Source organism: Phoxinus phoxinus (assembly GCF_949152265.1).
Source record: "Phoxinus phoxinus genome assembly, chromosome: 5".
Classification (NCBI taxonomy): domain Eukaryota; kingdom Metazoa; phylum Chordata; class Actinopteri; order Cypriniformes; family Leuciscidae; genus Phoxinus; species Phoxinus phoxinus.
In genome coordinates this window covers 6,835,288-6,848,254 of record NC_136880.1, presented here as the reverse complement: position 1 = coordinate 6,848,254, position 12,967 = coordinate 6,835,288, and the positions used below count along the sequence as shown (strand labels likewise).

Below are 12,967 nucleotides of genomic sequence, written 5' to 3'. Positions count from 1 at the left end.
TCTTCTGAGAGACGCCTGTGTAATTTCTTATCAAGAAAAAACTTGCTGGCTGAATAAAAGTAACTTTAAGTCAGAATTTGCCCGGAGGTATAAATAATTTCGGGCTTGACTGTATATATTTTCTACATTTGAGTGACACTAGCAAAAAAAAGGTTGAGGCTCCTGCATCAAGTGGAGGAGTTTAAGTATCTTGGGGTCTTGTTCACGAGTGAGGGAATGATGGAACGGGAGATTGACAGACGGATCGGTGCAGCTTCTGCAGTAATGCGGTCGATGTACCGGTCTGTCGTGGTGAAGAAAGAGCTGATCCGCAAGGCGAAGCTCTCGATTTACCGGTCAATCTACGTTCCTACTCTCACCTATGGTCATGAGATAATATTTCACAGAGTTGCTGACCTTGCATAACAATATATCTTATTACAGGCAAAATATGACTTGATCACTGGCTTTTCTTTACAAAGATTAATTGAAATAAAACTCTAACACAAATAAATATGTGACAATATATCAATGTATGTAATTCTATATTCAGTATACACTTCATAATATATGTATATGTGATCCGTGTGTAATATATTGCAAAAATATTTATTCATGCAGCATAAACACACATATATAGAGAAATATATAGTGTAATATAATTTTTATAGTTTTAGTAGTTACATTATCAATGTTTCATATTGTCAAGCTAGGTAACAAAAGCACAGGCACACCTGCATGTACTAAAGTATTAGCCAAGAGATATTACTGTTCTGAGGAGTGCTCAGCCATTACTTTTATATATAGTAATTATAGTCTTAATTGTGTTTGGCCAATCATGAACCAAACCAAAGGCTCTACTCTTCTGCACAATGACCCCAAAAACTCAGACACACCAGAAAACATTTTAATTTCCAAAAATAATATAACATTAAACACTAATAGATCCTAATCTCAGGACAATGCACAGTTTGTGCTGTTGTAAAAGCCAGACTCCGACGAGTCGAATATTAAATTGTGATTACAACAAATTAATGATGTAAATCAGGGGTTCCCAACCTTTTTTGTGCCAGGGACCAGCATATTCATAAAAATGTTTTTACTACGTTTTGAAACATAGCACTGTGTAAAGCAGAAACAGACTATCATTTATTTGCATGTAATGAACTAGGTGGCACCTAAGGCTAATTGAATGAATATAGCAATCTTTTTTAATTTTAAGTTCACAAAAATTAAGTTAATTAAATTAAGTTCACTTTGTTTCAGTTCACAAAATGTTTCCCTTTTCTCCCATACAATTAGGCCTATTTCAAAAGCAACTTTCACAGCACTCACTAACACCGTGTCCTAACCAGACGCGATGTGATAAGACACAGCGACAAATAATTTGGTGGTTCGCGGAAATGGGGGTGTTTCATTGATAATATTATTATTAGTGTTTTTGTTATTATTAATAATTGCTCAGACTTGCAGAAGAAAATATTTGACACATGGCACTGACAATTCAACCACATACAAAGTATGCTTTTTACCTGACATATTTGAAAGACAGATGCAATGATTAATGCATCCATCATGCAGCGCTCATCAGAGTGAGCGCTGTGTTTGTGTTTGAAGCTCCGTCGACTTGATTCATAAATCGTTGATTTTGTTCTTTACACTAATTTAGAAACGAGCATTTTCTATTTTCCAGCGTGTGAACATATCTCCGATACTACTCTCTATAAAAAACAATCGGATTGCTTTGATATCGCTAGTTATATCCAACTTTCCGAACTTCCGTTACTATCTCTAACGATAGCCCGCTAGCATTGCTCGCGTGGCCTCGCCTATCGACCGTCTTATTTACACTCGAATCACTGAAATCGCTCTGTTTGTGTTGGAGTTTGTGTTTGTGCTTGTGCTTCGAATCGCTTGTTGTGTTTGAAGTTTGTGTTTGTGCTTCGAATCGCTTGTTGTGTTTGAAGTTTGTGTTTGTGCTTGTGCTTCGAATCGCTTGTTGTGTTTGAAGTTTGTGTTTGTGCTTGTGCTTCGAATCGCTTGTTGTGTTTGAAGTTTGTGTTTGTGCTTGTGCTTCGAATCGCTTGTTGTGTTTGTGCTTGTGCTTCGAATCGCTTGTTGTGTTTGAAGTTTGTGTTTGTGCTTGTGCTTCGAATCGCTTGTTTGTGTTTGAAGTTTGTGTTTGTGCTTGTGCTTCGAATCGCTTGTTTGTGTTTGAAGTTTGTGTCTGTGGTCGAACCGCTTTGGTTGTGTTTGGAGTTTGTGTTCGAATCGCTTAACTGTTAACGTTAGTTTGTGAGCGTGTGAACATATCTCCGATACTACTCTCTATAAAAAAACAATCGGATTGCTTTGATATCGCTAGTTATATCCAACTTTCCGAACTTCCTTTACTATCTCTAACGATAGCCCGCTAGCATTGCACGCGTGGCCTCGCCTATCGACCGTATTATTTACACTCGAATCACTGAAATCGCTCTGTTTGTGTTTGAAGTTTGTGTCTGTGTTCGAACCGCTTTGGTTGTGTTTGGAGTTTGTGTTTCGAATCGCTTAACTGTTAGTTTGTGAGCATGTGAACATATCTCCGATACTAACGTTACTCTCTATAAAAAACAATCGGATTGCTTTGATATCGCTGGTTATATCCAACTTTCCGAACTTCCGTTACTATCTCTAACGTTAATTTAGCCCGCTAGCATTTGCACGCGTGGTCTCGCCTATCGACCGTCTTATTTACACTCGAATCACTGGAAGGATACGGGTTCTATCCATGATTTCAGTCCTAAATTAGTAGTGATATTGGTAGCATCACTGCTAATTTATTGTTCATCTGTCATAATGGCGAATATATCGGATGTGTGTCTACCTCTGAGTGCAGGTGAGGACACGTTTGAGCTGCATTCGGTGCGGTTGGAGCTGGAGTCCGTGGAGAAGCAGATCCGTGATCTGCTGGGGAGGCAGGCCGAGCTGCGAGACCGACGATCAGCGCTTGAAGCATCACGCGCCGATGCTCACAAGTCAGTGGTTAGTAACTTTTCGACTCCGGCCTCCTCTACTCCGTGTATTTCTCTGCACAGGACCCGAGCACCCCTGGTTTCGTTTACCCCGACACCGACACAGCACCATGGACCCTGGATGATGCCACAGCGGAAGACACGAGCCAGGACCAGAGCAAGGACCTCTCCGCCCCTCCCGGTCTTCGAGATCTCCACCCGGAACCGCTTCTCCCCTCTTCGCGAGACGGAACGCGACGACGCTGTGATCATCGGCAGTTCCATGGTCCGGCATGTCCGCGCTACCTCAGGTAAAGGTATGGTGCGCACTCACTGCTTTCCTGGTGCTCGTGTTCTCGATGTCGCTGCGCAGGTCCCCGAGATCCTGAACAGTGACGAGCGCGTCGGAGCTGTCGTGCTGCACGCGGGGGTGAACGACATCAGGCTGCGGCAGACGGAGGTTCTGAAGAGGGACTACAGGAGCCTGATCGAGACGGTACGCAGAACATCGCCTGAAGCAAAGATCGTTGTGTCTGGACCGCTTCCCACGTACCGACAAGGACAAGAAAGGTTCAGTAGATTGTTTGCACTAAATGAATGGTTGATGTCATGGTGTAATGAACAGAGACTGCTCTTTGTAAATAATTGGAATCTGTTTTGGGAGCGACCTAGGCTCTACCGTGCTGATGGCCTGCACCCCAGCAGAATCGGAGCGGCTGTTCTGTCGGACAACATCTCCAAGACGTTACACACCATATGACTAGTAAGTCAAAGTCCAAATCACATTCTTTGCTGTCCCAAATTAATTGATATAAGTACCAGTGTAGAACACTATATAGAAACTGTGTCTATTCCTCGTTTAGTGAGGCCAAACAATAAATCTACTGCAGGATCTAAGAAAAATCTAATTGTGATTAAACCAGAAAATCTCAATATTAGTGAACAAAAACAATTTCTAAAGCTAGGTCTTCTAAACATTAGATCGCTTACACCTAAGGCGGTTATTGTAAATGAAATGGTCACTGATAATAGCTTTGATGTACTCTGCCTTACTGAAACCTGGCTTAAACCAAATGATTATTTCGGTCTTAATGAGTCCACTCCACCAGGATACGGTTATAAGCATGAGCCCCGTCTGATTGGTCGTGGCGGCGGTGTTGCAACAATCTATAGAGATATTCTTAATGTTACTCAGAAAACTGGCCACAGGTTTAATTCGTTTGAAGTACTTGTTCTAAATGTTATGCTCCTAGATGTAAGAAAGAAATCCCTATTATCTCTAGCCTTGGCTACCGTATATAGACCGCCAGGGCCTTACGCTGATTTCCTAAAAGAGTTTGCAGATTTTCTCTCAGATCTATTGGTCAATGCCGATAAGGCAATAATTGTTGGAGATTTCAACATACACGTTGATAACACAAATGATGCGTTAGGGGCTGCGTTTACAGATTTATTAAACTCCTTTGGGGTCAAGCAAAACGTTAGTGGTCCCACTCATCGTCTTAATCATACTCTAGATTTAATTATATCATATGGAACCGATCCAACCGATATAGATATTATACCGCAAAGTGATGATGTCACTGATCATTACATGGTAACTTGCATATACGTACGGCTGAAATGTGTCATGTTGCGCCACGTTATCGACCAGGCAGAACAATCCTTCCAACCACTATAGATAGATTCTTGAATAGCTTACCTGATCTATCTCCGCTCCTCAGTGAACCCAAACAAACAGAGGAACTAGAGGAAATGACTAGCAGTATGAGCACCATTTTCTCTAGTACATTAGAAACTGTTGCACCAATTAGATTAAAAAAGGTTAGAGAGAAAACTAAAGCACCATGGTACAACAGTGCTACGCATGTTATCAAGAGAGAAACTCGTAACTTAGAGCGCAAATGGAAACAAACTAATTTAGAGGTCTTTAGAATCGCGTGGAAAGACAGTATGTCACGTTATAAAAAGGCTCTAAAAGCAGCCAGGGCTGAGCATCTCCGCAAACTAATAGAAAATAACCAAAACAATCCAAGGTTTTTATTTAACACCGTGGCTAGATTAACAAATAAACAGACATCACCTGAACAAAATATTCCGTTACATTTTAATAGTAATGATTTCATGAATTTCTTCACTGAGAAAATAGAAAGCATCAGAAACACAATTGTAAATGTACAATCTTTGACAGCGTCTTATGATTCAGCCTCAATTATCGCCCCTCAAGAACAACTACAGCGCTTTACAACTATAGGACAGGAAGAGCTAAATAAACTTATCACTGCATCTAAACCAACAACATGTTTATTAGATCCAATACCCACTAAACTACTGAAAGAAGTGTTACCTGTAGTGGAAGAGCCTCTTCTCAATATTATTAACTCGTCTCTATCTTTAGGACATGTTCCAAAAACATTCAAGCTGGCAGTTATAAAACCTCTTATTAAGAAACCACAATTAGATCCAAATAACCTAGCAAATTACAGACCCATTTCAAATCTTCCATTTATGTCTAAAATACTAGAAAAAGTTGTGTCCGCTCAATTGTGCTCTTTCTTGCAAGAAAACGATATCTATGAAAAGTTTCAGTCAGGATTCAGGCCACATCATAGCACAGAAACTGCGCTGGTTAAAATTACAAATGATTTACTTTTAGCTTCTGACCAAGGCTGTACCTCAATACTAGTTTTACTCGATCTTAGTGCTGCGTTTGACACTATAGATCATAAAATACTCTTAGATCGACTTCAAAATTACACTGGTGTTCAGGGACAGGCATTAAGCTGGTTTAGATCGTACCTATCAGACCGTTACCATTTTGTCCATTTAAATGGGGAAAAATCAAAGATAACGTCAGTAAATTATGGAGTGCCGCAGGGATCTGTATTAGGCCCCCTGCTATTCTCAATTTATATGCTGCCACTTGGTAATATTATAAGAAAACATGGAATAAGTTTCCACTGTTATGCTGATGACACTCAATTATATATTTCATCTAGACCAGATGATAACACTAAATTATCTAAAATGACAGAGTGTGTTAAAGATATAAAATATTGGATGACGTGTAATTTTCTTCTATTAAATTCAGATAAAACGGAGGTATTACTGATTGGTCCAAAAAACTGCCCACAAAACCTCTTACAATACAACCTTAATCTAGATGGACGTCCTGTTACTTTATCCTCTACAGTAAAAGACCTGGGTGTTATACTAGACCGCAACTTGTCTTTTGAAAATCATATTTCAAATGTCACAAGAACAGCCTTTTTCCACCTTAGAAACATTGCTAAGCTACGTAATATGCTATCAGTTTCTGATGCAGAAAAGTTAGTTCATGCATTCATGACCTCGAGACTAGATTACTGTAATGCTCTATTAGCTGGTTGTCCTGCATCCTCAGTAAACAAGCTACAGTTAGTCCAAAATGCAGCCGCTAGAGTTCTTACTAGGTCAAGAAAATATGATCATATAACACCAATTTTATCATCTCTACACTGGTTACCTATTAAGTTCCGTATCAATTACAAAGTATTGTTACTGACCTATAAAGCCCTAAATGGTTTAGCTCCTGTGTATTTAAGAGATCTTCTATCGCCATATATTCCATCGCGCTCTTTAAGATCGCTAAATTCGAGGCTTCTGGTCGTACCTAGGATATCTAAGTCCACTAAAGGAGGGAGGGCGTTTTCACATCTAGCTCCTAAACTCTGGAATAGCCTTCCTGATACTGTCCGAGGCTCAGACTCGCTCTCCCAGTTTAAAACTAGATTAAAGACGCATCTCTTTAGCCAAGCATTCACATGATGCATCTCATACCTTTTATACTACAGTTAAATCAGATCAAATGCATTCATATTAAGAACAGCAGCTACGCTAATTATTTCCCATCTGCCTTTTTTGTTGTTATCTCGGGACGCCTGTCCCGAGATAACTCAAATAGTTCGTCAGCTCCAGTTATGTATCCAGCCTCTCATGGAGACTTCAGATGCCCCAACGCCTGTGATGAGACGACTCGACGCCTGTGAAGAGACGACCCAACGCCGGCGATATGTTATGCCCTAAATTTCATGATTAACTAACTGTATTTTTGTATGTATATTTTTGAAATGCATTTTCTGTAAAGCTGCTTTGAAACAATGTGTATTGTGAAAAGCGCTATACAAATAAACTTGAATTGAATTGAATTGAATTGAATGCATCCATGGCCAGGATATAATTATAAAATATGACATGATTTTAAAAGTGACTTATAACAACGACTATGCAATACACTTTAATTTATTTAGAGCTAATACAATTATTAAGCCTATTTGGAGAGAGAGATGTTTATAACAATATGTCAGTCATCGTGTGATCATGAAAATATGACTAGGCCTAGACTACTTGTTCTGAGCAGGTGTTGTCAGTGAACAGGCTGTAAAACTGTTGGCTAAGTTACAGTAACTCATGAAAAACTGATCCTAATTATCTGGGAAACATTCTCTAACAGCAGTCAAGTTGTCATTGTTTGTGTCAAACAAGTTGTGAATTTGTTGTAACATTAAAATAGGAGATCATGAGGAGATCCAGTGTTTTCCTCTGTGGGTGAACAAAACTTTCGGAAGATCACGTGAACAATTCCAGGATATAATAATAATAATAACTTTATTTTGTATAGCGCTTTTAAAAGTCAATTCTCAGAACGCTTTACATAGACAATAGATAAAATAAGCATGAAATACAAACTTATTACAGTGCATGCATGCAAACAATATTATAAATCTAAAAACAATTTAAAATCAATAAACAAAACAAGTTATAACAAAACCATAAAATAGATTACATGGAAAACCACAACAATTACGTTATACCCAAAAGCTTCTTTAAAATAATACGTTTTAAGGGATGACTTAAACAATTTCAGAGATGGAGCACTTCTAATTTGTGAGGGCAGTGATATGCTTTTTCCCCCATTGGTTGTTACGTTAAATCTTACCCAGATACAATAGTGCTATTTTCTGATTGGCTTATGTGTAGCCCCTTTCTTTTTTTGATTGGCTGTTAAGTGGCAGGCTCAACTATGGCTCTGGCTCAACTAAGAACTCCAGGGGAGACACGGCGACACGCGTCTTTCCTGCCGGTTCCATAGTGACAGCGGCGCGGCCAGATACATTTTGGGCACTGCGGCATATTAAATATAGTTTTTCCGCGTGAGAAATACAATGTGTGGCGGGAGTGCGTGACAAAAGACCGAAATGAGTGACTGTCACGCTCAATGCGTGACACTTGAGAGCCCTGCGTTGGCTCTCCATTGAACCTGCGGTTTCACGCACTTTGGACCAGTGGGAGGAGCTTAGGCTGCATTTCTCAGTCACCAAGTCCAGTGAACACTGCTACATGGCTGAGGTGTTATATTCCATGTATAGTGATCCTCAAAACATTTTGTATCTGACGTTTTTGAAGTCAGTGCTGGGTGAGGTACAGTTGGCCATCAAGGCTTTTGAGGGTGAAAAAGAAGATCCTCTTAAGCTACTTAACAGCTTGGTTAGCCTGATCAAGTCTGTGAGCAGCAGGGTGCTGAATCCACTGGCAAATATTGATGTTCTTAAAGGGCCAATAGATGGATACATCAGTCCCAAACCGTACCTTGATTACCTTTTTGAGTCAAAGGCAGCTGAGCTCCATCTTGTGCCGGAGGATGAAATCAATGTCCGAAAGTGGTGTGTAGACTTCACCATCTCTCTCACTAATGAGTTGAGGGTGAGACTGCCGGACAACATCGAAGCATTGCAGTACATGTCAGCTTTTAATGTGGAGGAAACTTTAAAGCACAATAAGAGCCCTGGAGAAATAGAAAAAATAGCCAAGCTCCTCGGCTACTCCCCTGCAGACATAGACAAGATTGTCCAGCAATGGCGTGCCATCCACCTTAGTAAATGGAATAAGACAAAAAACACACTGAGTTTCTGGAGAGAGATTAGTAAGTTCAGAGATGCAGCTGATATCAACCCGTTTCAAGAACTTGCCATGGCTGCTGTGTCTGTGTTGTCCTTACCACACTCGAATGCTGAAGTCGAGAGAGTATTCAGCCAGATGAGTGTGGTAAAAAGCAAGCTTAGAAATCGGATGTCCTTGCAGACCCTTAACTCCATCCTGTACATCCGATATGGACTGAAGCTGTCTGGTGAGGCTTGTTATGAGCACCAGCTCCCTGATAATGTTTTGCAGCTTTTTGGCACATCAGCTGCTTACTCATTTAACTAATTTAACTCCCTCAGTTGCTGAACCTGCCATAGAGAGCCTTGTCCAAAATTACGATGAGCCACTCCTTCTGTGAGTCAGCACAGCCTGTGTGTATGTGGAGGGGGGTCTGAAAAAAAATACAATTAACCTGAATTAGGGCCAGACTAGTTACCATTTTCTCTACTATATCCTATTTTTTTTTCTATTATCTCTTTTTGGTCCATTTAGATTGTTAATCTAGATTGTATAACCTTTTTTTTTGTTACATATTATAGTTAAAAATGTTAATGTTTTACTGTGACTTGTAGGTTCCTAAGTGGACCATAAGTTTAAACCCCAAACTTAAGAAAAAAAGATTGTATACAAAAAATGTAGTTATAAATGTTAATGTTTTACCGTGACTTATAGGCTCCTAAGTGGACCAGGTAAAAAAAAAAACGTTACAAAAAAAAAATAATATATATATATATATATATAAAAAAAAAAACCGTAAAAACAAAAACAAATTAACTCCGCCAGAGTGTCTCTTTTGGGTCACTTTTGCCGGTCCCAAGCCCGGATAAAGGAGGAGGGTTGTGAATCGTAAAAAATAAAATAAAGAATCGACATTAGAAGTTAATTTGTGGTTCTAAACATATTCAGGGTGGTTTTTACTCACCCTTTGTCTCCCCAGCGACGTTACTCCTCTCTACAACATCCATCACAATTACATGCACATGGTCAGTTATGCAAATTAGGCGATGACGTCATTTAGCGCCTTCTAGCTACTTTTAGGACAGCCAATAGCTACTTTCCTTACTGAGGAGTTGGCAACACTGCCAGAGAGTAATCTTGACGGCAATCGCAAGAAAATGGATAAGTAGCTAGTAGCTACTAGCCTGACTACGTTAGACTTCGTACTTCCGCTCAATTTCATTTCGCTTCTGTACTTAGGCCACATTTACACATAGCCGGATTTTTAGAGAAACGAATATTTCCCCCCCTCCGTTTTCAATAAAAACATCGTGCACACAACCCCGCATAAATACGCCGTCGAGCGCCATCATAACTATGCCAAACCTATGGGCGGCAGTGTAGGGAGAAGGTTAAAGCCATGCAAGCCAATCAGAATCCTCAGAATCGACAAGAGAGAACCTAAAACCCCGTTTCTCCCAGTTGACACGGCAACATATAACCGGCGTTTTCAGAAATCTCCACTTTGGCCGGAGTTTTTAGAAATAATCGTTTTCTGGGATAAAAACGGCGTTTTCGTGTAAATGACAGGCCAAAACGCAGAGAAATATCTGCGTTTTCCCATCGTGTAAACGGGGCCTTAGTCTGAGACATCGACATGTCTCTCAGTTTTCCTCCGGCCTGAAAACAGCCGGCCAATCAACGAACAGAGAGCGGGCTGAGAGCTGTGACGTAGACGTTAAGCGCCGAGTTTGAGATTGGGGAAATCGAAAACGACCGCAGATATGGAGACAAGGGATGAAATTCGCTATGTTGTGGAGAATATTCCCGGCATTTCCAAACTGAAGGACGAACAAGAAGAGTGTTTGGTAAACATTTTGAATGGAGGTGATGTCGATATGTGATATCTAGGTCTCTTTTATCTGTCGAGCTCGAACTGGCACCCTTTTGACAGGTCAGTGTCTCCTTTTTTTTCCAGTTCGTAAATATTGCCATGTCATGCTGTAATCTTCCAATTAAATTGCAGCATTTCGGACAGACTCGAAATGAACAAAGAGCTGTGTTTGACATAACTAATCCTAACTTTGACAGTTGGCTGCAAATATTTTCATGTTTCTCTTTACTGTCAAATAATAGTTTAGAGGCCCCGATTGTGCCGTGGATGCGTAGATTTACATCACATAATCTACAAAAGTCGTTGACAGCCATGTTCACTCCGGTATTTCTCTCGATGGTTTCGTTTTCGCATTATTTATAATGTGTTTACAGTGGCAGTTCGATGCTGCTGAGCTGGCGCATAACACACGTCATAACCAAACGTTATGTGATTGGCTTACGGGTAACCAATGATTTTATACTTCAGACGATAAAGAAAACACTTTTCAATGATGCCATGCCAGACTCTGTCTATGAAGCAAAGCGAAGTAGCAGAGTTTGGTATTACCAGGCTAAGTAGCTACATAAACAAATTCACAAATATTACACCACACAGTATTCAAATACATAGGCTACTGAGTTACTAAAACAATCTTTGTCAAATAACTTGTTTGTTCACAGTTTGAACGTTCTTGTTTCCATTTGTTTAATTTCAAAATCTGAGGTAAATAATCCATTGTTGCTTTTAACATTAAATAAAGCACATAAACAGTGTCTGAGATTATCATTCCCACACTTTGTGTTTGTTGTTCCAGCGCGACGTCACAGAAAAATATGAACAGTTTCTAAAACAGCGGGTGGTTAGGACAAAAACTCTGATCAACATGGAAAATACACATTTCGTTGTTGCGTTGCGTGTAGTTAGGACATGGATTGTTTTGACGGCTTCATTGCAGAGTATTTCACCACAAACAACACAATGGATTTCGCGCCACAGAATCGCCTGTTGATGTAAATCCATATCTAATGTATGAGGCATCGTATTACGATTGAAGCTTGACCTGCTTTTCCTTTTCGAGTTGGTCATCGCCCTTTCTTTTACACGAACAGTCCGCAATGAAATGGGCCATGGAAGTTTGCTGGGACCCGATCATCTCTCCACATAGTTCTCTGCCACTTCACGTGCTCCGCGCTTTAAAATCCGGTCAGAAACCATATGTCCAGAACCAATGAGACGCTAAGCAATCGCAAGTCGCTCAAAGAAACACATTTTGATTTATTTATTGTTTATGTTTTGGACACGTCATAGCACTTAAAAAAAAAAGAAGAAAAAAAGACAATTACTATATAAAAAAAGAAAGAAAATCAGGTAATATTTCAAGGCCCGGTACAAACGGGTTCACGGACCGGGGGTTGGGAATCGCTGATGTAAATGACACTCTCACCAGTCTCGAGAAAAACGATATCTCTTTAAAAAGTACACTAACGCGCTGCGCTAAAGGACTTCCCGTATCATATAAAGCCGCAATCTAATCTTGTTTACATGAAGTAAGCCTGCTCGCGAGCAGGTTTAAGCTTACGGAACTGTTGCTATGACAGCAAGTCCAGGATGAGCTTCGAAGAACCAAACAATCCAAGATCATGCCAAATCGCCAACAATCAAATCCAGCTAACTGAGTTAGCAACGTACGAAGAACGGGCACCTGATCACTAAGCGTTGGAAGACAACAAACCTACAAAAAATTTATATTAGTTGTTGACATTTTATGATAGTAGTACTGTTTCTCATGGTTTTTCTTTTTAATAAATATTTGCAAATATATTCTTGTTTTTATCTCCCAAAGTTGTCTGCATATTATTAAAATAGCCTTTAAATTCTAGCCTATAGCTTAGCCTATAGCTCAAGATAACACAAGAACTTGGAGTTGCATGCTTTGAATGTTGCTTTGTACTAAACTGAAAATTCTTTTAAAACACAAACCTCATACTTTAAAAGTTATCATAAATGTTAAGCTTCAGTTGCATTAACAGTTGTTTTCTCTAGCAACGTTTTAGAATGTTTGTCAAATAAAGCAATAATAATGACTAACCATTAAACATAAAAATGAGGCCTACATCTTATCAGTTTAGTAATGTTATCATTCTTATGTCATTTTTTTGTAAATAAGTGAACACAAAAACACATTGGTGTAGAAAACTCAGGAATAACAAAAATAAAGGAA

At 39.6% G+C, this 12,967-nt stretch overlaps 1 protein-coding gene across 1 annotated transcript in view; it reads left to right on the top strand.

The window, feature by feature from the left end:
* The window catches only part of LOC306998343 (uncharacterized protein), a gene marked incomplete at its 5' end in the record, with an annotated part of 55,524 nt that extends 48,389 nt beyond the window's left edge, over window positions 1-7,135 (top strand). Inside the window, one exon of the mRNA XM_079612310.1 lies at window positions 2,858-7,135. Coding sequence (XP_079468436.1) covers window positions 2,858-3,732 — 875 coding nt within the window. The 3' untranslated portion in view covers window positions 3,733-7,135. The remainder of the gene's footprint in view (window positions 1-2,857) is intronic.
* Between the last annotated feature and the right edge of the window lie 5,832 nt (window positions 7,136-12,967).